Source organism: Anabrus simplex, chromosome 8 (assembly GCF_040414725.1).
Source record: "Anabrus simplex isolate iqAnaSimp1 chromosome 8, ASM4041472v1, whole genome shotgun sequence".
Classification (NCBI taxonomy): Eukaryota; Metazoa; Arthropoda; class Insecta; order Orthoptera; family Tettigoniidae; genus Anabrus; species Anabrus simplex.
The window spans coordinates 154921862-154947550 of NC_090272.1; the positions used below are offsets into that span (position 1 = coordinate 154921862).

Sequence of the window (25689 nt, forward strand, 5' to 3'; positions counted from 1 at the left end):
GAATCAAGCACAGGGATCATAGTTTGGAGAGCAAGGAGGAGAAAGCATACTGTTGTCAACTAAATGAAAAAATTTCAAAAGAAGCTGAAACCTATTCCTTGAGAACATTTCACCAAACCAAGGGGTAATGAAATGGTCTACAGTACTCCAGTACGAAACAATGATAGGTTTTCTTATCAGTCCCATATTCATGATGACAGCAATGAATGCCCTTATTTCATTAATCGTAGTGCGTCTCCAACATCGAGAGCGGGAATTGGGTGACAGTTCATTACAAGTAAGGAGATGGTCAGCGTAGCGATTAGTCTCTGTGACTATAAGGTTTAGCAGAGAAAAAGTGAAAAATAAATTGAAGTATGATATGGGCGGAGAATCAGGCGGAGGGACATGTTTAGGTCCAGGAATTTCCATGAACGAAACAGGAGGCTGAGGAACATTGTCAGGTTCATTGGGAGAAATTTCCAAAAAATGTTCTCCAGAGACATCATCATCATCATCACTAGTTTCATCAACAACAGTATTCACAGTAGCTTTACTGCCATTAGAAACAAATAAACACCTCTTCTATAGCTGTGGTGATCCCGGGGGCGTGTCTGGTTTAATTTCATCACTACTCTCTGAACTAACTTCACTATTGCTATCCGATAAATCATCCGCGTTCACTTCGCATTGTTCCAAATATTCCATTAATTTATCGTCATCAATACCTGCTGAAAATATATCATGTGAACCACTTGCCATTCTGCTGTCAAGAATCCACTCACTGCAAGGAGCAATCTTGTACTGACCGGTTAGCGGTATTTGTAAACACAGGAAACAACTCTTGTGAAAGCTAGAACACCCTCTTAGAAATTCCAAAGCAAGGTCAGGCACACAATAACTTGTAGCCCCTTTACTACAGATTGTCACAAAAGTATGCACGTGACTATAGACTGCCACAAAATTATGTATATCATAGAATTTCCAGCCGGCCAATGTAATCGGCTCTGGCAACTTTCGAACGGATATTTAAAAGCCGATCTCATCGGCTCTGGCAATTTAAAGGGAGGGTGCTCGCAGTACCGCCTGGCTCCAAGAAAGTTATTAACGTATTTGATCTACGACTTCTTCATAGACATGCATTACTGATACTTAAAATTATACAGTACCTCATAAACTACAACTAAAAATACGTATTTGACTTTAGACTTCTACATAACTTTGAAATTTCAACGCACAGTGCTCCATAAACTGCATCTGACAGCATTATCTAAACTTCATTTCTACCTGTGCATCTTATTTGTGTTTTTTTGGGCTATATTTCAAAGCACAGTGCTCCTTAAAGATTTAGTGCTTCATCAGCAGAAATCAAACAGAATTATTTAAACTTTGCATTTTATTTTTCTATGCATTGTTTTACACTTATTTGTAATTGGCTGATGATGACCATGAATATTGGTCAAAACCAGTACCAATTTTAATTAAATAGGAATGTAAACTTACATTTCTTATTTTAATAATATTGAAAGGTGGAACCATTACTTACCTTCTTTTAACTCAATATTGAACTCACTTCAATACGGAAAATATGAAATTATTATCTCTTAATAAAATGCTGGTACTCATTTTAAAACTACAAAGCAGTTAGTTTTTCACATTAATACAGAATTTTGCTTTATATTGCAATTCATAAATATGTTTCAGGGGATCATAGAGGAAAATATGAACTTGTGTGTTAAAACAAACAGAAATGGAACCATTTCATGAAATCGTGACACATAAATTTAACTGATTCCTATCTATAGGTTCAATTGTTTCCAAGAAAAATACTGCAAAGGAACAAACAAGTGTAAAATCAAGCCATACAGAGCTACGAACATGGAAAGGAACACATAATAGGATAAACACAATGAAAGGAGTGCAGAAAGAGGAGACAAGGAAAATCATGAAAACATTAAAGGTCTTTGAAAATCACCATGTCTTCATTTACTGCCATCTTCAAATACATAGGCTCTCTCCTCATCAATTGCAGTTCTTCTACATCCATTTTTTCTTAGTCCCCAATGTGATTGTTTCTGCTTCCCAGCTTCATCAGCAGGCCGGGCATCAAAACACTCACTGAGGGGCCTTATTAACATTATTAGTCCCTTGGGATCATTTCCTCCTTTTGTGTTTGTCCTGTGTTCCTAATCTTTTACTATCTGTATTTATCTTTATCTTATGTTTCTTCCCTTTCATTGTATTTATTCGCCTTCCTTCTCATCATCAACTTCCCATGTCAAGATTGAAGATCTGACAAGATGGTACCTCAGCGAGTGTTGTTGAAGAGAAAGCCTATCTATTTGAAGATGTGGAGATTGTCCTTGTCCTTTTGTGTTTTCATGTGGGTCCTTGTCTCCCCTTTCTCTTGCTCCCTCTTCCTACTCTCATTGAGTTCATCATGTTACATGTTCCTTTCCATCTTCCCATCTCTATATGACTTGTTTCTGAGAAAACCATACCTGCAAGGAACTTTTATAATATCATGCGCTCATCCTTTTCTTTTCGTAAGCAACAGTGCATATTGTGACTGTTCGTGGATGTGGGTGGTTCGAAATATGATTTTCTTCAATTAAACCTCGGCTAGTATCAACGGTTCACAAGAAACTCCACTCACGAGCATGGTTATTCGGCGAGTACCAGTCAAATCTCTTCCAACATCAGCTCAAACAGAGTAATTTCCACGTCCTACCTAACTATATAAAGGCTCTTAAATTGTAATTTAAGAATGAAAGATCGCAATAAAGTTTTGGAAGGATATTCCATTTAATTAAGTAATCATGAAGGAAAATATAATAATAATAATAATAATAATAATAATAATAATAATAATAATAATCATCTGACTATACAACATGATGGAGAATTACAAGTAACACACATCTTATCAATCTTAGTTGGTTCCGCAAACACATTAAAAAAAACCCATTATCTGACATTAACTTTTAAACTCTTAAATAATTCATTACAATATCTGAAACATTTTCCACAAATAATGAAATTATTAACAGTTCCGAAAATCTGCCAATCATGAAGTCATTCACTTTGTTCATTTATCTGAGCCAATATTTGCCCATAGTCTGCCTTCCCCTGTTCTATCTGTTTCATCATTTAACTGTCTACCTATCTAATATACAACTTGAATATTCTGACGGTTAGTTTCCCTAACGTTGCATAAGAAAAATATAATTATCTGTTAATCATCCAAAAGGACCCAAATAAATTCAATAAATGAACAATTATGGTGCTGTCATACTAATCGGGAACATTCAGCTTCGCCGTACCTGAAAATCAACAACATCTAACTACTGGCATGTTCAATGAAACGATAATATTGGAAGGTCTGTACTGCATCTGCTCTCCTCCAGTGTTTCCTGAAAATAACTCTACTGCCCAAATAACTACAGCAAGCAATTACCTGGAATGCCAACGCACTTCATCAGGTGACATTAACCTCCTAACACAACTTACTTTATTGTTTAGATATGTCATTTACCGAAGATCCTAATAATTCATCCGCTAATATATCCGTTTTACCTCTATGCTGTGCCGTAAATTTGTATTTTGATGATTTCTACACGCTTAACATTTAATCTCTCCGGGATACCTTTGAAGATACTAGCATCACATTATTCCGCTTGCCTATTCAAAATCTTGAAAATCACATGATGAACATTTCACTTAACATTACTACCCTAGGTTCATTGACATTCTCGAAGATTTACCACGTTACCGTAGTGTCAATCTCAACAAACCACATTCTTATAATAATCACAATATCTTATCATAACATATTCGACGACCCTAATATTTACCATATCTCATCAAAAATGTGCACCATGTCTACATCATTATTCAAATATACGAGCGCAGGTATCGAAGAACCTCAACTATACGCATATAAATCATCATATCATTTACAGCATATACGCACTTCATTAAATTATTCTGCGGCATAAATTATTCTAAGAGGATCTCGACGTTGACATAAATTACTTACGATCACTCACTGAACTTACCTACACAGCACTCGATATTATCTCATCGCAAATAGATTCTCAATATTATTTAGACAGTATCAGGACATTAGATGAAATATAATCGCGCCTGTATTCCTTTACTACCCGACACTGACGATAGACCGAATTTCACTTTTACCAATGAGTAGATCAACACTTCACACAGATACATAATGACAGACACGTTAGTGTACTCAAGCCGTATTCTTAAAAAGTCACTCGCATTATGATGACAAATCTAACACTACTATAAGCTTCTACAAATAGAATAAGGGAAGACAATGCTTGGGTACTTAACATCCGAAGACTCTGTTGTTCATCCCATCCTTTAGACTGTGGTAACTATGGACACCTGTTTTCATGTTATTGTGGCCACTCCAGCAGAACTTGAACCCATCAGGATCCCAGTCTCGACTTAGGCACACATCTCCATTTTAGTTGGATCCTTCATCATAATAATAACCAGTTTCGTTGTTCTTCCACCCTGAAACTTGTACAGACCAGATTAGAATAGTGCTAAACAGAGTTTTAAAACTCTCAAATCCGTTTACTAAACTCACCTTCGTATATTTACGTTGTATAATTGGTTATTGAGCTCTTTTAAACCTTGTGATATCTTAAAAACTCTTATAATCTCCTCAATTCCTTTCAATATGTATCAGAGCTATTCTCAAATCAACCTTCTACGATGTTTTTTCTTCATAGATTGTCATAAAACAAAATCCCATTTTAATAACATCACAATAATACTTTGGTTCGCATTTTATGATTCACACTAAAATTACTATGTCGTAATCTCCGTTACATATGTTTTTGACATTTGAGGAACTTTGCCTCACACAGTCGCTCTCTTCATTCACGGAACTGCACAAAGGAACACATTTTGCTATTCATTTATTTTCTCAAATGCATACGATCCGTCACTCCGCATACGCCTTCTTGATGGTTGAACTTGCACTGCTCCAAACTGTTCCATTGCCTCCGCCGCATGAGGTTTCTGGACCTGAATGTTACATATGAGATTTCTCCTTCACAGGTGTTGATATGAGATCTTTCATCTGCTGGTCTCCATTTGTATCCCAACTCATGTTCTTAATTCAATCATCTGAATACCACGGGGTTCTGAGCTTGTGAATTTCCTGATTTCATTCCATTAGATTTCCTTTTAATGAGCAAGTTGTCTCGGTTTACGTACGTAGTTGGACGTATAGATTGGATGTATTCCAACTGGTTGTGTACTTATGCACTGCTTCTGTTGATCTCTTTTACTTATAACTTTCAATGGCTCCTTTGCACTTGACCTCGAGACCATTGAAAGGTTATAATATGCAAGTGCAAAGCGTGGAAGAACAAATTAAATTTAAATTTTTTTAAAAAGATATTTGTTTACCTACCTCTTTTCTGTCTTTAATTTTTGGGAATAGAGCTCCAATGTAAGGAGCATAGCCACTGTTATATACCCTCCTAACCACTGCAACCAAGCCCAAATCCTGTAGACTATGAACAAAGGCAGAGAATGCAGGCATAACTTCCTGGAAAATAAAAAGTTTAATTTAGGTTTAACTGAAACACTAATAAAGAAGAATAATTAATCACATCAATTCCATATCTTCTGATGATAGGAATAACAACTTTCTTTTTTTTTACATAATGTAAAGAAAGCCTTATTATGTCGAGTACCTGGCTGACCGAACTTTGCTCGGAATCACTGTGAACTTTAATTTAGGCTTGATGAACAGTAATAAAGGATCATGGAAAAAATACAGCAATTTGAAAATCAGTTATTTATTAATTTCAAACAAAAAATATGCGAACTATTTATTAGTTTGCATAAAGGAGTACAACCTTGATTATAAAAATATGTAAATAAATGTTAAACCTCTTTCCACACTATATTGTGAGAATGACATGGATTCTCCTGCAGTAGCAGTAGTCTTAATGTACTTGGTCTCTTGACTCTAGAAAATTACATGTACAGCATACCACACATAAAGCTGATGTTTTTAGGTCCACACCAACAAAATCAAAATGTTGGCCCTACGCTTTGTGCAACATAATAGCAAATGCAGGTCTTACTGCAAACTGATATTGTTGCATGGTACATCCTACATGAGCTTTTGTGGAATCAAGGGTGATTCTAGGATTATGCATTTCTTTGCTGGATTTTTCACCAGTGATGATTTTTGCTTTAATTACATTACTACACAGGCTTGTTACAATTAGTGTAGTTCCGTTGCATAACATTTCTGATACATCCAAGTTACATAATAGCATTATTATTGCATTTTTTCAATTTAAATTCATGTGGTGGCAGGAATGTTCACTGAATTAAAGAATTCAGTTATAAGTTCAAATGCTCCTTTGGGTTGTTGATCTACTGAGTCATAGCTATGGTAGATTTTTGTACTCTCCGGGAAGTTCAGCAGTAATATCATAGTTAATTCTATCAATGTCTTTGTTGAGTGGTGCAAGTATTGCTCTATCTTCCATTCCTTCATAATTACCAGTGGCAAAGCAGTGTATAAAATCTTCATCAATAAGACTGTCACTTGAAATTATATCCTGTGGCAATTCAATTTCTTCCATTGTATTCAGCGGTAATTCCCTGTTGCCTAGCTTTAGAACATATTCAGCAACTTGGTGTTGCTCTGAATCAACACGCATCTTTCTATGGAGTGTAAACATCTTGTAGAGAACATCTTTTCATGGAAAGATCAAATAATTCATCTCTGTTTGTTCAAGGCTCTACAGGAAGACATTCATGAAAGTCTCCTCCCAGTACCATCACTTTGCAATCAAAAGGGAGCTCCAGACTTGCAACTCTTCATAAGAGTTGATCTATGATATTCAATCTGTATTTTGGAAGCACAGGAGCTTCACCCATAAGAAAAATATCTGTTTCTGCTCATTTCCTGGCTTTGGACAATCCTGGTTTGATACTCGAAACTGACTCTGGTGTTAGTGATACTTTGAGTCCATAGGTTTTATGAGAAGTACGGCCATTAGGGAGTAGTATGGATGCAATACCGGTAAATGCCATCTATTTTACATTAAGATGTATTCCAATAAGCATGTAGTAGAGAGTTATAGATATATAGATAAGTGTATTCATAGTGCCATCTGGACCATCAACGAAAAAACGTTTTATTTCAACATTTGCCTCATTTCCTGCACGAAGTATGGTACTGACGATTGCTATTTATTTCCCTCTGAGAAGCTTTCCCGTTTTTGTTGACCATACATGTTGCATTTAGATTTAACTCTCCACATGGATTGTGAATCATTTGCTTTCCCAGTGCTGCTGATTGGTTGGATTTAAGAATTTCATGATTTATTTCATTCTCGTAATCGTCAATGTCCTCAAAGCCAAACGTTTGTACTCAGTATCGGAAATTTCTGTCCTCTGTTGCTTCAGTGTTTAATTTGTAGGAAATACAACTGTATCTTCTGTAGATTGTCCATTTTGCCGAGCTGCAAGTAAGGCTTTGCACAGCTGTGGGCATTTTAGATAGGGCAGATTCTCATAATCCTTCTACCCATTGCTGATCGTTGTAGGCTAAACCACAAGCTAAGCAAATTTGTTCGTATGTCTCATACTGGACTTCATTTACAGTTTGAAGGTTTTTAAAACTTGTAGCATCTTTTACATGGTAAAGCAACAATTGCAAGTGGTATAGTTCCAGTTGCGCACTTTAATTTACATTGTGAATCCTACCAATGACTTGCAGCTAGCAAACTCTGCAACCATTCACTCAATCTTCCAATTCATCTGAAATGTTCAGGTATCTGCCAGTAATAATACAATACAATTTCAAAATGTCCGTTCAATCGATTGATCTCTTCTCGTTGTTCAATGTTTGTGTCTGAAGTAAGCTTCTAATGTTAAACAACTCTGACCAGTATCGGCTAAATCTTCCTGAGCTTTTCCTAAGTTTGCGATTCAATATCGACTTGGTAAGTGTATGTTCACGAGTTGAATGCTGTGACTTTCTTTTGAATTTCAAAGGAAAATAATCGCCATCTTACTTCTGGTGGTGTGACACACCGTCCTTCAATGTATTGTTCGCTTCATTGTAAATTACTGTTCTTCGTTCTTCAACAACTTATACTGCTGCACAGTCATTGTTTCTTGTATATGTAAATATATTTCACAGACAGAATACTCCCCACATACTTAACATTAATATGACAATTAAACTTTTTCAGTAAATATGTATTGTAAGGGGCTAGGGGACTGTCTCCTGTTATTTGACGATTATGTTATTGCAATAAACAGCATGTTCGTATGAAAATTCAGAACTATGAGGGTCCAACTTTGTGTCATAGCGTCGCCAATAATTTCGTTTTCTGCTGTCTGCTTCCTGAAAAGATTTAGGGTAGTCGAATGTTCGTCCATTTTTGTTGACCATACATGTCAAATTCAGATTTAACTCTCCACATGGATTGTGAATCATCCACTCGAGTATGTGTTCTCTTAACTGTAAATCACTGTTGCTGGGTATTTCAGCTGAAATCAAATTGTCTACTTCCTCTGGTTGACGAAGTTTGTCATCTGTAGTCATAATCATAAGCAAGTGCATATATGGAAGTCCTCTTTTTTGGAATTCTACAGTATATACAAAAGCGGTGATCCTTCCAAAGACCTGACTTTTGTCAAAATTTTCTATTATTTGATCAAATTTCAACTTAGCAACTCTGGCTCCACTATTAGGACGATTTTGTGGGAGATGCTCTAAGGTAGTCTCGTCTTGTAAAGAAATTAGCAATGCTTGGTTTACTTCTGGGCACTTAGGATTTGATATCACTGCGATAAAGAAATCACTGAGCTCGATAGCTGCAGTCGCTTAAGTGCAGCCAGTATCCAGTATTCGGGAGAATTCTGGTCAGTGGAGGATTTTGGAATTTTAATTTGTCATTACATTTAGTCTCATTTCGTACCATTAGGGGCCGATGACCTAGATGTTAGGCCCCTTTAAACAACAAGCATCATCATCCTCAAATGCTGTACAATAAAAGGTTGTCTACAATAATTTCTGTCAAAACTATGCCGGGGACTTGAACTGCAATATTATTGGGATATAGGAATTTGATTATTACTCGATGTATAAACTAAGTTGCAAAGTCTACAAATTATCAGAATACAGCAATCAGCTGATTCATGTATTTGATTACTCAGTAAGAGTATTCTCTTTGATCTCATTGGAATGCAGCAAACGGTCGTCAACAATCTAAAGACTGTTGAGTAATTATCCAGTGAAATAACATGTATTCTCTTTAACTTCTTTTCAAATCGAAATTTACAGGCTTATCGTATTATTTAATTGAATAAATTATTACTTTCATGATAGTTTGAACGGATATCTATATGAAATACCGGAATAGCTGAGGAAGTTACAACTCCTTATGATAATCTGCCTTTATAAGTATTATACCAACGAACCTACAGATATTTAATAATAATTTTTTAAAAGAGTTGATATTATTACCTAAACATACAGGGTGCAGCAGAAATACCTGACAAATTTCAAACGTAAATAACGCGGCAACGCAACAAGCCATTTAAAGATTTATTGCACAGGTGGAAAGAGTAGTGTTTGCCATTTGCATCACATACACACTGCATTTTGAAAATAATGTCATCCAATTGCCGACCGTCCTGTTCGATGCACCTCTGAAGCCTCTCCCTGAAGTTCCGCAAGACTCGCTTGAGCAAGTCTTGTGGTATTGCCTCGATTTCTTCACGGATGGCAGCTTTCAGGTCATGCAGTGTTCGTAGCTTATGTCGGAAGACGCAATCCTTCAAATATCCCCAGAGAAAGAAATCACACAGGGCGAGGTCAGGGGAACGGGCTGGCCATGGAACGTCACCCCGTGAGGAGATGAGATGTTCCGGAAACATTTATCTGAGGAGACCCAATGACGCCCTGGCTGTGTGTGCAGTGGCACCATTTTGTTGGAACCACGCAGCAGGATTCCCTAAGTCGGTCAGTGTCGGCTGCAGGAAGTTGCGTAACAGCTGTATGTAACGATCCGATGTTACTGTTAAAGTTCTGTCCTCCTCTTCAAAAAAGTAAGGGCCTACAATTCCGTAATCAGCGACAGTGCACCAAACAGTAACATGCTCGCTGTGGCGAGGTCGCTCATGGATCTGTTGATGGATCTGTTGAGGATTGGTTGCGGTCCAGTACCGAAAATTTTGTTTATTAACGTAGCCTGACAAATGAAAGTGCACTTAATCACTTGCCAGGACACTGGTGTCAGCTACTACAGCTTCCAGGATAGTCTCACAACACGTTCTGCGGTGGGCCCAATCACGTTCACTGAGTTTCTGAACACCCACCATTTTGTACAGATGGAACTTCATGTCTGTGTGTAAAATCCTCCTTACGGTGCGATCCAAGAGTCCCAGAGCACGTGAATGCCTACACACCAAACATTGAGGAGATTGCGTAACAGCGTGTCTCACTGCATGGACGGTCTCTGGTGTTCAGACGCTACGAGGCCTACCAGGCGGCTTCGGTTTCACACTTGAACCACTTTTTCACGAACTGTTCACCCATAACAGAATGGTGTTCCTGCTCGGAACTTTCTCATGTCCACCTAAGCCAAAGTAGGATGCTAATTAGAAGGGCGAAACATGTCTCATATGGAAATAATGATAAATTCCTAAATGTTTAAAATTTCTTTGGTGCTTGTGAGCATCAGTAAGCAAATGTGGGACCCATCTTGCAGATACTTTTTGATACTGCAAGACATCTGACAGGATCGTCCCAATACAGGAGCATCCAATTTCCATACCAGGAGGCAGTCGATTCATTATCTCATCAATGCTGATGCACTGATCTTCGTCTGCCACATTCTGAACTGCAACAATGATTGCACTGCCTGTAGCGGTAATGGGCCTGCTGCTGCGCTCGTCATCATGCACATTTTTCTGTCCTTTCAGGAACCCAGAATGCCAGCGGCGAACCATTTGAATGCTCATGCACCCCTCACCATAAACACACACTAAATGGCGATGAATATCGATAGCCGTTTCATTTTTTACCGTGAAAAAGCGAATAACAGAATGGAGTTCACAAGCGGACATGCTTTCAAGTGGTAGCTCTATGGCTGGAGCCCTGCACGGATGCGGATATCTGTGAAGTTAGTGTCTTGGCGGATACAAACTGTATGCCAGTGCGGATAATTTTGCTGATCATTTTTTAAATAATGCTGTTTATTGATTTTCACTCAGTTATACTCTTACTTTTGATTGTAGTCAGGCGACCCTTGACATTGGTATGGGAGAATGGTGATATACAGAGCCTTGAGATCATAAAGCCGTAAATCTGACCTAAGCCTAACTGGCTTCTGCCCGCAATTAGTGGAAGGAAGGAAGACTGGTCAGTACGTGGGAAGTTGTAGCAAGAGAAAATCCCTCATAAACCCGTGACTGTACGGGTTCTCGTGCCAGGTGTCAGGCCTATTTTATTATGTTAACAGATCTATCCGTTTCAATATCTTGGGTGTAATATACTGAAGATAAATATTTATAATATCCATGGATAACCATTTGCGGATGCAGATAATCATTCGCAGATGCAGAAGAAGGAAGTATGGGTGCGGATGTTATTTTGTACATCCGCGCAGGGCTCTATCCATGGCAACTGGTTTGCAGAGAAAATAAGGAAACTTATTTATTGGATGGCCTTCGTATAAGGAAAGATCTTCTTGGGTAAATCACATAAATAGGATTGTAAATAAAGGGTACAGATCTCTGCACATGGTTATGAGGGTGTTTAAGGGTTGTAGTAAGGATGTAAAGGAGAGGGCATACAAGTCTCTGGTAAGATCCCAAATAGAGTATGGTTCCAGTGTTATGGGACCCTCATCAGGATTACTTGATTCAAAAACTGGAAGAAATCCAAAGAAAAGCACCTCGATTTGTTCTGGATGATTTCTGACAAAAGAGTAGCATAATAAAAATTTTGAAAAGTTTGGGCTGGGAAGACATGGGAGAAATATTTCAGGTTCCCTATGGGAATCAACATCTATATCATAAGTGGTATGTTTCGAGCTGTCACTGAAGAGATGGCATGGAATGACATTAGTCAACGAATAAGTATGAGTGGTGTCTTTAAAAGTAGGAAAGATCACAATATGAAGATAAAGTTGGAATTCAAGAGGACAAATTGGGGCAAATTTTCATTTATAGGAAGGTGAGTTAGGGACTAGAATAACTTACCAAGGGAGATGTTCAATAAATTTCCAATTTCTTTGAAATCATTCAAGAAAAGGCTAAGAAAACAACAGATAGAGAATACGCCGCTTGGGCGACTGCCCTAAATGCAAATCACTAGTGACTGACTGAACAAAGACCAAAAACAAGTAGTAGACACACTGGTGTTTGGGGCACATGTTGGTGTCATCCATCCCCACAAAAACCTTCTTTTTCATGTGCGGCCAATATTGTAGGCCCTGTAAAGACATTTAAATCACACCTTCATGTCCTGGGCAAACCAACTCTAGCTTTACTTTTTCTCAAAGGTATAATTTTTTTTGAAAATGCTCAACACAAACCTGTTTTAACCCAATCAAATTCAAACTTTGTTGAAAAGTGCAACCAGCCTTTATACTGTTCATAATATGCAGTATCCCATTTTTTAAATCACTGAAATTTTTTATAAATCCTTGCCTTGAGTCACTGCATGAAAAAAACCAACTGTTTTTAAGATGCAATGCCACCTAATATAAAAAATTTGCTAAAGTATAAGCTTTCAATTAAAAAACCTCCACAGATTTATAAATTATTTCTTTCACCTCCCTAAGCTGAACAATCAAGTTTCAAACCAGAAAACAAAACACTGATGCACCTGGAGCATTCTGAAAACAGATAACTTTTTGAAAAAAACCTGTCAATTTCCAAACATTTGCTCAAATTCAACAACATTTTAAATATGACTACAATAACTATCTCAAAAATCAAAATAATATTAACAAAGACAGAAAATTCAGTACAGTCCCTTCTTAAGTTAAATACACAAATCCATGTCCATAGTAAGATGTAAACACACAGCATATGATGTTCAAAGTCTCTGATAAGTGATAGTTACATAGATGATTGTAAAATTTACATGGTTACTTACTGGCTTGTCTCGTTGTGGTATAAAATAATAAACACCAACACCAACTAGGAGGTGCCTAGGGATATTGCTAGATTTTGTAAAACCCAGTACACTGAGACATTTGTTTCCTGACTTGTAGCTCATTGCAGTTTTATCAGTTTCTGAAAATAAAATTATTATATAACATTAAAAAAGAACAGAATTTATTCCAATAATATAACAGTAAATCAATGTACAAAAGTAGAAACTTGGCAAAGAAAGTATACTGTGCAAGAGTATAGAAAAAAAATTAAACGTTCAATGATATTAAAAACATTCCATCCCACCTAAATGAGCATGGAATGCCTCTTTCATTTTAATTGAAATGTGTGTGAGAGAAGCAATCTGGATGATATTCAAGTTCTACTATACATTTCAGTACATTATGTACAGTATAAGTAATGAAAAGGAACAAAGGACACACCAAGGCATATATAGAAAGGTAGGAACACATACTGTAATAGGATAAACACAATGATAGATCAGGATCAGCCAACAGAAGAGGAGACAAAGATAAACATGAAAACACATAAAGACAATACATCCATAACTTCATATTCTGCTGTCTTCAAATAGACAGGTTCTCACATCATCAATTCCAATTCTTCAATATTAATTTCTTCTCAGCCCCAACAAGCTTAATTCTATTTCCCAGCTTCATTAGGCTTCAAAACTATTCAAGCAGTCAGTCTCGATGCAGGAAGTGTACTCCTGTCTTTCTATATAATCCACAGCCTGTTTCCAGTCATCTGACCGGGTCAGGAATGGAATGAATGAAGCTCCCATCTAGCGGCCAGGATAGGAAATTGTGCTGGCTTCCGAAGCCTGTCGCACTCCTCTGGGGCAATGATCAATGACTGACAGATGAAATGAAATGTTACTGGAGAGTATTTCTGGAATGAAAGATGACAGGGAAAACCAGAGTACGCAGTGAAAAACCTGTCCCACCTCTGCTTTGTCCAGCACAAATCTCACATGGAGTAACCGGGATTTGAAACCATGGAACCCAGTGGTGAGAGGCCGGCGTGCTGCCGCCTGAGCCATGGAGGCTCTTTCTGTATGATATGCCTTGATTACGTGTATAGGTCATTCCATGTTAAGAAAACAGTATTGCTGTTATGACAATAGGGTTGCCATATCGAAATGCTCTGATCAACAGCATCACAGGAAAACTGTGGCACATAAATTTGTGAAATTCAGTATTTAAGGTCAAGATGAAATGGGGAAGAAACAAAGCTGAAAATTATTTTTATGAACTCAAGGGGACTGACGGTTTAGAGGAGGCTCATTTCGGTATTCACAGCATAAAGGGAAAATGGCAGTACATACATTGAGGAAACTCAGAATTATTTAAGTTCAAGATAAAAGATAGAAGAAACTAATCTGAAAATTATATTTATAAACTCTAGTGTGTGTGTGTGTGTGTGTGTGTGTGTGTGTGTGTGTGTGTGTTTTAGAGGGGGCTTATTTTGGTATTCACAGCATAACGGGAAAACGGCGCCACATACATTGGTGAAACTCAATTTTTAAGTTCAAGTTAAAAGGGGGAAGAAACTAAGCATCAAATTATTATTTTAAACTCAAGGGGAGGTGGAGTTTAGAAGGGTTCCATTTTACATTAACACAACATAACAGGAAAACCGTGGCACATTTTTGAAACTCAGTATTTAAGTTGAAGATAAAAGAAGAGAGAAACTAAGCTGCAAGTTATTTTTATGAAATCTAGGGTAGGGGTGTTTGGAGGGTGGGCTTATTTTGATTTTCACAACAACGGTGAACTTCTGCACTTACAAAACCTCGGTATGGAATTTCAATGCAAATTTTGGGAGAAAATGGACAACAGATCAATTTTATGGGATAGAGAGGTGAGGGATGCATTTAATAAATTTACCAAGGCAATGCTGGGTACTACTATGCAGTCGTATCACCCCACTAAGAGAAATGTAATAATTAAATGTGCTTGTAAGAAAAAGTGGTAAAATAAAATGCATTTAAGAAACAATTAAGTACGAAAAAGTGGTAAAATAAAATGCATTTAAGAAACAATTAAAACACAAAATCGAACACAGATAAAAATCATAGCAAATTTCTGTATCAGTACATGTCATGCTGTGACGCATCACTGCACACCACAGCATCAAAATCTTCAGTCACAACTGCTGTACGGTGAAAGAACATGAAAGATACAACCAAAGCAAAATGTCTGTCATTAGGCAACCACTTTCTGGTACTCAATGAATGTTAGTTCTTCACTGCTGCAGGCTGAAGTCCCTTCTAATTCAGAATCTGACTAACATTCATTGCCGACAGCAAGGATCAAAAGCTCCATTTCGTCCTGGATTAAATCAGATATCCACATGAACACTTCAATAACTGTCATGTGTTTCACAGAGTTCAAACAGTTTTCAACAGATACGCGTAGGAAACCTTCTTTGATGAGTCTCTCCATCTTCATTATTCTGAAAGTGGTGTTATTCATAGTAACATAGTGCTTCACTCGTGCCCAAGAAAGTTCAATAGGGTTCAGTTCTTACAGTATGGTGGTAAACGAAGAATGGCGACTCCACTTTCTCTTGCTATTTAATTGATTTTGTGATGATTGCATTTCCTTTGCACACTGTTTACAAAGGTCATCAAGTCTGTTTTTAGCATGTTCTAATCATACACTACACCATATTCTTGAAGCCATTACCACAGGTTCTCCTTTTTCTATGCCTTCGTAGGCTGTCACAGGAGGCATTGTCAAGAACAATGACAGAGTTTGGCGACAGGTTCAGTAGTGGATGTTCTTTTAAAATATTCCTTTTTTTTTTTTTTTTTTTTTTTTTTTGCTAGGGGCTTTACGTCGCACCAACACAGATAGGTCTTATGGCGACGATGGGATAGGAAAGGACAAGGAGTTGGAAGGAAGCGGCCGTGGCCTTAATTAAGGTACAGCCCCAGCATTTGCCTGGTGTGAAAATGGGAAACCACGGAAAACCATTTTCAGGGCTGCCGATAGTGGGATTCGAACCTACTATCTCCCGGATGCAAGCTCACAGCCGCGCGCCTCTACGCGCACGGCCAACTCGCCCGGTAAAAATATTCCTCATGACAGTCACTGTCCATTTCACCACAAGCATCTGCAGTATTCTTCTTGGACTGAAACGCGTACTTTGCCCCTGGCACGCACTAACGCGAATCGCGGGCCATAACCAGTATGTATTTTAACTTAAGACCACGCGAGAGTCCTAATCACCCAGCTGAGACCTTTATATGGATTCTTTTGAGAAGATAATTAAGTACATTAAGCACAGTTTACTTTTGTTTCTTCCTCAGTCTCATTCATAAAGTAAATAAATCACTGTATTAATGATAAAAAGAAATCACACACATAGGCTAATTAATCACTTACCATAACACTTCTTAACAAAAGACAAGTACATACTGATATTTAAACTAAGAAACATATGCAACATACAAACAGACGATTTCTCTACAATAGTGATAAGCTGCCAGTGGTTCACAGAGTACTGGATTGTGCAATTCATGTACCAAAGCGACACAGAAGAAAAATGAAGAATGGCAACAAAGTGATGGCTGTTCCTGCCATTGTACTTGCTCCCTGCAAACGTACATATGAAATAGAAAAATCTTTAGTAGAATACTCATACTTTTATAATGTATGGAAGAAAATGCCTCATCCTTCCTTTCTTTCATAATACAACATCAAGTTCATTATAATATTCCTTAATCATGAAGAATTATGGGTATCAAAGAGGGGCTGTATTCGCTCCTTGTAGATCCATAAGAGCAATACTGTTTCCTTAACATTGAATGATCTATAGTATGGTTGCAACAAACCAATGGTAAATTTCTGCATAAGTTTACTGGGAAGTCTGTTGTAGAAGCAGCAATGAGTTTGTTGGGAATTGAGAAGAAAGGGATGTTGGAAGAACTAGGATTGATGAGAAAACCTCTCTATGTGAAGATGCCAGTGTAAGATGTGAAAACTTATCTTTTTGTTTTCATGTTTGTCCTTTCTTCTTCTTTCTGTTATTCCCTCTTGACTCAATGATTTGTGCCTTTCGATTACTTATATTGGTTTGTCCTTGCATTTAAGTATTTTACAGTAATGTGTGTTCCTACTTGGGTATCTATCTCTCTATACATGACTGTATCTGTTACACTAAATACTGTTTCATAACTTGTATTGACCAGTTAGGCTACTTTTCTCTTTTTATGTTTGTCTGTGTTCCCAGTCTTTCATCACCTGTATTCACCTTTACCCTTCTGGTCCCTTCCCCCCACCTTCCACCCCCTACAACAAGACTGAAGATCTATCAAGATGGTTCTTCATTAATATAATTATGCAGAGTCTTCAGTCTGAAGACTGGTTGTGTATCAAACATTTCCATCATCAGGTGTCATAGTCAAACTCACAAAAAGTAAACTCGTGTTCTCATCTCAACTAGGTGCAGCCCCTTTCAGGCACACCCTCAATGGAGGTAAGCTATATGTACCCTTTTAATTACATAGCAGCCCTCCTGTCATTCTTAAAATTTTGGCAAACAGGGAATCAAACCCAGGACTCCTGACTTGTAGCTCATTGCAATTTTATTAGTTTCTAAAAATAAATACTTACATAATATTCAAACTAAACAACTGTTACACTATGGAGGCAGACTGCCACGCTCATACCTGCCAACTTTACAAAACCAAAAATCAGGAGATTTTGATATGAAAATCAGGAAAAATCAGGAGATACAATTGGTCAAACCTGTTTATTCTACATGTCTTGCGCAATACAGTAGTATGATATATTTATAACACTTATTGTCTCAAAGCCTGACAGTTAATATAACGAGGCTACAAGGCTAACAATTACACATCTTTATTCCCTCACAGGAAGTATGTGAGCAAGATGATCGGTCTGATAAAGCCTTCCGAAAATAGAATGAACTAATGCTCTACACATGTGAATTGGTCATGCAATTAAATGCCATTACATTACTTATCAAATGCATAGATTAATATATTGCATTACGCACCTGCGTGATTATGCGAAGAACAATGCTATTTGTATCAAATAACTAGCTGTTGTACCCGTGCTTCGCTAAGGAATTCTCACAAAGACTCTCCTTATAGTTTTCACAACTGAAGTCAACATAGGTCATTACAATGACGTCAGTACGAATGTCACGATTAAAAGTAATGCTGTCATATGAAATATTCGATAAAATGAAAAACAGCACATTTTCTCACTTTTAAAGAAAAGTACTACAGTATCGATCTAACAGTTCGAAGTTCCAGAACTAGAACGACCAGGCCGCAGACAGCCGCGAACAATGCTGTGTCATTATTCTATTTAAGATGATGTTTGTTGTTTAAAGGGACTTAACATTTACGTCATCGGCGCGTGAAGTGGGAATTCATCTTTATTTATATCACGATCTTACATGATCAAAGTAAACTTCTCCAGAACCACCTAATATCAAAGGAATAAATGTCACTCACATTAGATAGCAGACAACAGCAAAAATTCACTTATCCCGGATGTACACAGACTGAACTATGTAACGAACAGCCAGAATTTTAAGAATTTTATATCACAGCAATCAATTGTATCATAATTTTAACTTATCTCATGTATCACACATAGCAATTGTATTTTATAATGTGTTAAAATGTGTTTTAGATGTTTTAGGAATATATATATTGTCTAATTTGTACTTAAGGCTGATGATGGCACATAGATGCCGAAACTAGTACCATTTGACATGTGATTGAATCACAATAAAACGTCATTGTATTGAATAGGTGGACCTTGAAGGAATTTAATTTTACTGTAATCCCAATTCAATACGGAACCAATGAAATTCATAACTATAAGATAAACACAAGAAAGACACGTGGCCTACAACACCAACAAAACTATGCACAGAAACGATGTTGACAGCGCGCGATACATACAATAATAAACTCATTCTTTAATTCTGATTAAGTGCGCGTTAGCCTCTCTTGCTTGCAGGACAATTGCCATCCCGAATCCCCAGCTGTATAAAACACACACGCTGCTGTTGTGAGCGCAAAACACGATACACGAAGGTGACGGACGAAACACTCGCAAAATACGGCATCAACTAAATACACAAGCACATAAGAATTTATCCTTTATTCTAGGGGAAGAGTATTGACCGTACTGGAGGTTATAAAACCAAACCCCATGGTGCAAGCACCCCAAAGGGCCATGGCCTACCAAGCAACACTACTCAGCCCGAAGGCCTGCAGATTACGAGGTGTCATGCGGTCAGCACGACGGATCCTCTCGGCCGTTATTCTTGGCTTTCTAAATTGGGGCCGCCATCTCACCATCAGATAGCTCCTCAATTGTAATCACGTAGGCTGAGTGGACCTCGAACCAGCCCTCAGATGCAGGTAAAAATCCCTGACCTGGCCGGGAATCAAACCCGGGGTCTCCGGGTAAGAGGCCGGCATGCTGCCCCTGCACTGCAGGGCTGGCACTGGAGATTATACTGGTCAAAAATAGGAAGAAGTAATAATAAATTGGAAAATCGGTAGAGGAGTTAAAAAAAAGTTTCCGGGTAATTTGGAAGGGTTGGCAGGTATGAACCAGGCTATGGGATGGGTTTAAAGCAATTGTTGAGGAGTGTGAAAACGGGTACGTACCTTTAAAACTAGTAAGGAATGGGAAGGACTCTTTTTATTATAACAAAGAAATAAAGAGTTTAAGGAGGAGGTGCAGATTAGAAAGAAATTGAGTTAGGAATGTTCGCGAGGGTACCATAAAACTGAATTTAGCGAAATAGTCAGCTAAGAATAATATGTTGGCAAACGCAATTGGCAGTGTAATGAATTTTAGGGAACAATATAAGGATATGTATAGATACTTCAAGGCAGAACCAGGTTCCAGGAAGGACATTCCAGAGATCATTAATGAAAAAGGGGAATGTGTATGCGAGGACTTGCAGAAGGCAGAAGTATTCAGTCGGCAGTATGTAAAGAATAGTGTCCTGCTAAAGAAGGTGCTTATACTGGCAAATTACTGAAATTTTACTATGATAATAAAGACATTTTTATCTCCTTGGCTCAGGTGGCAGCACGCTGGCCTCTTATCACTCGGTTGCAAGGTTAAAATCCCAGTCACTACATGCGAGATTTATGTTGGACAAAGCACTGGCAGGACAGGTTTTCCTCCGAGTACTCTGGTTTTCCCTGCCATCTTTCATTCCAGCAACACACTCTAATTACACTGCCCCAGAGGAGAATGACAGGCTTCAGCACCCGGTACAATTCCTATCCTCGCTGCTCGTTGGGGGCTTCATGAATTCCATTCCTGACCCAGTCAAATGACTGGATTTTGGCTTGTGGATTTTCATTTTTCAATAAAGACACTTACAGAAAGATACAAAAGTTGTAAGGTAAGAAAGCAGCTGAGACTAATAAAATTTCTGGGGATATATTAAAGGCAATGGCCATGGATGAAGGAGCAATACCAAACGAATGGAGAGTTGCAATAGTGGCCCCAGTGTACAAGGGAAAGGGTGATAAACATAAAGTGGATAATTACAGGCCAGTCAGCTTGACGTGTTTTTTTTTTTGCAAGCTCTAGGAAAGCATTCTTTCCGACTGTATTAGATACGTTTGCAAAATTACTAACTGGTTTGATAGAAGGCACTGAGTTTAGGAAAGATTATTCCAGTGAGGCTTAACTTATAGAATTCCAGTATATAGCAGATATTTTAGATTCAGGAGAAACGGACTGCATTGCTATTGATCTATCCAAAGCTTTTTATTTTTTTATTTTGATAGGGTAGACCATGGGAGATTACTGACAAAATGAGGGCTATTCGACTAGACCAAAGAGTGGTTGATTGGGAGGCTAAATTTCCAAAAAAAACCTCAGAGAATACGTGAAGCATTATCTGAACCTGTAATGATTTAGAGGTGGTTCCCACAGGGCAGTGTTATTGGATCTCTATGTTTACTTATATACTAGCTGAAGTATCCATCGTTGATGGGATAATTACTTAGCATCTGCAAGATTATATTTTTTGTCCATCCCTCATGTTGTTCCCCAGATTTTGAGGCGCATAAGAGGTATGCCACTCCGTCAGCAGCTTGTTGTGACGTACTCACTTCCTTGTTCTGTGTGGCCCTTTGCAGTTTGATAATGTTTTGAATTATTGCTGGTCTGGATCTGATCTCTTCCTTCCGGTATAAAAGAAAGCCAAGTATTGGGTTCTGATATTGTGGGCCTTACATCTAGTTTTCTTTTGACCGTGACATTAGGGCATCTAATGTAAAGGGAGTCCTTCCTCCTCCTTTCAATACGTTCCTTCACTTTTTTCATTTCAATTGTCATCTCTACAATCTCCCCTGCTGTAGCTAGCTGTAGTACCTGTCGTTGATGGGACTATCATATAGCATGTGCAAAGTTATCTAAATCCCCAGCTAATTTCTACCAATATTCAGGCATGCAGTAATCCCATCTATCAGAGGTGAGTGGCAGCAGTAAAGACAAATAACATCACAACAATGGTCAATGTAATGTCATTGTTGATCAGTTTTATGAGCTTTTGATATTGTAGGCCTTCACATTTAGTCTTCTTCTGACTCTGTGATACAAGGGCATCTCCCTTCTTTCATGACTCCTTTTCGATTTTTCTAATTTTTTATAACCATCTTCACAATTTTCCTTGTCGATATGGATTGGTCCTGACCAAAACCGTCACCAGTTAACACGAATAAACAATATTTCCATGTTAGCAATGCTCGGTACTGATATGGACTAAGCAACAAAAATCTAAATTCATGAATTCTGTTAACATAGTCTGTACGGTAAAACTGTATAAGACATAAATGATCAGAAATTGTATTCTCTACGAATTTTGCTATATAGCACTTTTTTGATCCCCTAAATTATCATTTCATCCAGAAGGAATAACATTATTTACTGCCTAGACTGTAGTGCCTTATCCCTGACTTTACATACCGATTTTCATTACATTCTGTTCACCATTTTTCTCATGGTTCGGCATTGATAAGGACTTAGCAACAAAATTCGTAATTCATGAGTATTATAAGTTATGATTTTCATTTCCGTGTTGACGTATAACTTATATATAATGGGAATTATTTGAGGGATGTTCCACCATTTAACACAATGTATAAAACATGACATTTATTGAGCAAAAAGTGGTTTTGATTCCCTTGGAATCATCATCAGTTTGCAATAAATATATAATTGAAAGAAGGATTGGAAGAACCTGCATCAACAAAAAATACCAGAAAGATGGACAGTGGCGGTTAATACCTAACAAAGTTGTGTAGAAAGAGCTAGAACCCATTACAGATACTATGCGTAAGAGGAAACTGGGATTCTTTGGACATATGAGGATACAGGATTTGAGACTTCTGAAACAACTAGTACAACACAATCTTGTCTCAAAAAATACCACAACAGGATGTAAATGGATCAGAGAAGTAAGAGAGGATCTGAAGGAAATAGGCCTTACAACAGAGGACACCACAAATAAGATAAAATTGAATACAAAACTCAAGAATACAAACCACCGCTTTACCCTTACACAAAACAAACCAACAACACGCATATTTTCAACTGAGGAAAGGGCACGAAGATCAGAGCGTCTGAAGAAGTACTGCGAGGACCGCAAAGCCCGAACAATCCCTTCAAAGAGACCTGAACGACGGACTGACTAAAGTGATCCTATGTGACCATAAAAGAAGAAGAGGAAGAAGAAGAAATAAATAAACCAATCAAAGGATCCTAATAACAATCAACATGAAAACTGCCTTAAATACATTTACAATGGTTGACATAAAATACATATGACCACAAAACATATTACTATTTAGAGAAAGTTCTTGGAATAAGTTCACAGATAACTGCAGACACATATAACAAAAAAAACAAAACACATTACTATTTACAGAAAGTTCTTGGATCTGGGTCACAGATAATTGCAGTGCGTTCGTACACTAATGAACAGAGCTTTAGGAAAATGTGTAAAAACTTGAAGTTGCAGAATACTGTGAGGTTCTTATTTATTACAGTGGGTATAAAAGACATATGTTAAAATGTTCAGATATTCTTAGTTATATCATTGGTGGATGGTAAAAACATGTATTAAACTTGGCGGTGTTGTGAAATGTCGATGCTTGCAGTTAAAACAATTAGCTGAGAGGTTGGGGGAACATCCTTCATTGTTATGTAACATCTGCTTTGTTGTTGAAACTGTCAAATGTTATTGTTGAAGTAAAAGTTGAATGATTGTATGGCCTTGGTTGTATGGCATAGTATCTTAAAGCTGGAAGTCTGAGGAAAAAGAAAAAGAAATGAGAACTAATGTGTGTGTTCGGATTTAATTATTGGAAAGTGGTTTGATAGTACTTACTCCCTTGTTCCTCGCTCTTGCTGCTAGAAGAGTAGAAGGCGCACTGCTCGTCCCTGTCTGCGTGGAGCTTATTGCTGGCTATGAGAGGTTGGGGGGAAGGGCAGTGATTTACTTTGGATTAGCTGTGGTGTGGAAGGGGTGTGAGAGAGAGGGCGAGTGATTCATTGTCGTGCTGTTCTACCTAGAAACATCTTGAGAATAAGGGGATGGGTGGTCTCGTAACGTATGTTTTCTCGGTGGATTCATTCAGATTGTGATTAAAGTTGACTCGTTGATCCAAAGATATATAAAACATTTCCATGATATTGAGCAGAGGTCCCTTTTCCATGATTTGAATAATTTGTGAGTCCTTGTCTATATCGGAAAAATTGTGATTGGATTCGTGTGTGTGTATTCACATGGTAGAATGCCTGTTATGTTTGACAGCATTAATATGTTATGATGTACCGTTGTTGAAGGTGAAAACTGAATAACTGTCCTTTAACTTCTTTTCTTTAATAAGAGTAGATTTTGGTTTGTTTTGAATTTTAGTTATTATTTGGTCGATGAACCTTCTGCTATATCCATTAGAATAAGCTACTGCCCTGGTGGTATCCAGTTCTTTTTTTTAGGTTGGGATGAGATAATGGTAGGCTGAATGACCTGTGGACCAAGCTATAAAAAGTGGCTTTTTTGTGGGAATTAGGGTGGACTGAAAGTTGCTGATAGTGTTGTTGGTTTGTGTAGACTTCGTGTATATGTCATAAGAAAGGAAGTGTTGATTTCTTGTGACTGTTAAGTCTAGAAAATTTAGAGAAAGGTTGGATTCTGTTTCCAGTGTGAACTGTATATGGTAGCTTAATTTGTTTAACTCTTCCAGAATGGTAAGGCTGTTGGTATGTCTTCCATCTAAAATTGTAAAGATGTCATCGACAAATCTTGTCCAAAAGAAAATGTGCTCCATTTTGCTGATGTGTGCATGCTCCAAATGGTCTAAATAAATGTCCGCCATGATGCCCGATGCCGGAGATCCCATTGGAAGTCCGTTTTGTTGATATATTGTTCCGTTAAAAACAAGATTATTATTGAATGTAAATTTAACCAAACTGATATATTCTTCTATTTCTAGTCTGCTTAGTTTACTATGATGTTGTAAGTTATTTTGTATAATGGAAATGGTCTCATCTAAAGGAATACTTAAGTACATATTCTTGATGTCGAACCTCACAGTATTCTGCAACTTCAAGTTTTTACACATTTTCCTAAAGCTCTGTTCAACAGTGTACAAACGCTCTGCAATTATCTGTACCCAGATCCAAGAACTTTCTGTAAGTAATGTGTTTTTTTTGTCATATATGTCTGCAGTTATCTGTGACCTGACTCCAAGAACTTTCTGTAAGTAGTAATATGCTTTATGGTCACAGATATATTTTGTCAACCATTGTAAATGTATATAAGGCAGTTTTCATGTTGATTGTTATTAGGATCCTTTGATTTACTTATTTATCGTGAACTGATGATGATTCCAAGGGAATCGTAACTGGTTTTCGCTCAATAAATGTCGTGTTTTATACATTGTGTTGAATGGTGGAACATCCCGCAACTAATTCCCATTATATAATTCATGAATATCTATTATCATAGCCGGTACGGTAAAAATGTATAAGACATAAATGATCGGAAATTAGTTATCTATAACATTAGTTATGTAATATTTATCAATAGGACCACAAATAACATAGATATTTGAGAATTACATTTTAGACCTTCCCCTAAACTACCATTTCACTCAGCGTGAATAAAATTATTTACATACAGCCTAGATTGTAGACACTCATTTCCCGAATTTACATACATATTTTCATTAAATTTTCTTGCGATGCGTGTACGTTCATACATACATAAATAAATAAATACAGACAGACAGATAAGACAGACAAGACAGAGAATTGTAACGGTTCAAATCCCGTTACAAGATGATATCTGTATTTTTATTATTGTATGATTTTATCTGTATTTTATTATTATTATTATTATTATTATTATTATTATTATTATTATTATTATTATTATCAGTATTATTATTATGTTATCTGTGATATTGTTACT

The 25689-nt window shown here is 37.3% G+C and overlaps 1 protein-coding gene across 1 annotated transcript in view; it reads right to left on the reverse strand.

Moving 5' to 3' along the window:
* Ku80 overlaps window positions 1-25689 on the reverse strand; it is a 222945-nt gene that overhangs the window by 104064 nt on the left and 93192 nt on the right. The window contains exons 8-9 of the mRNA XM_067153029.2: window positions 13166-13305; window positions 5432-5569 (exon numbers count right to left, since the gene is read on the reverse strand). Coding sequence (XP_067009130.2) covers window positions 5432-5569; window positions 13166-13305 — 278 coding nt within the window. The remainder of the gene's footprint in view (window positions 1-5431; window positions 5570-13165; window positions 13306-25689) is intronic.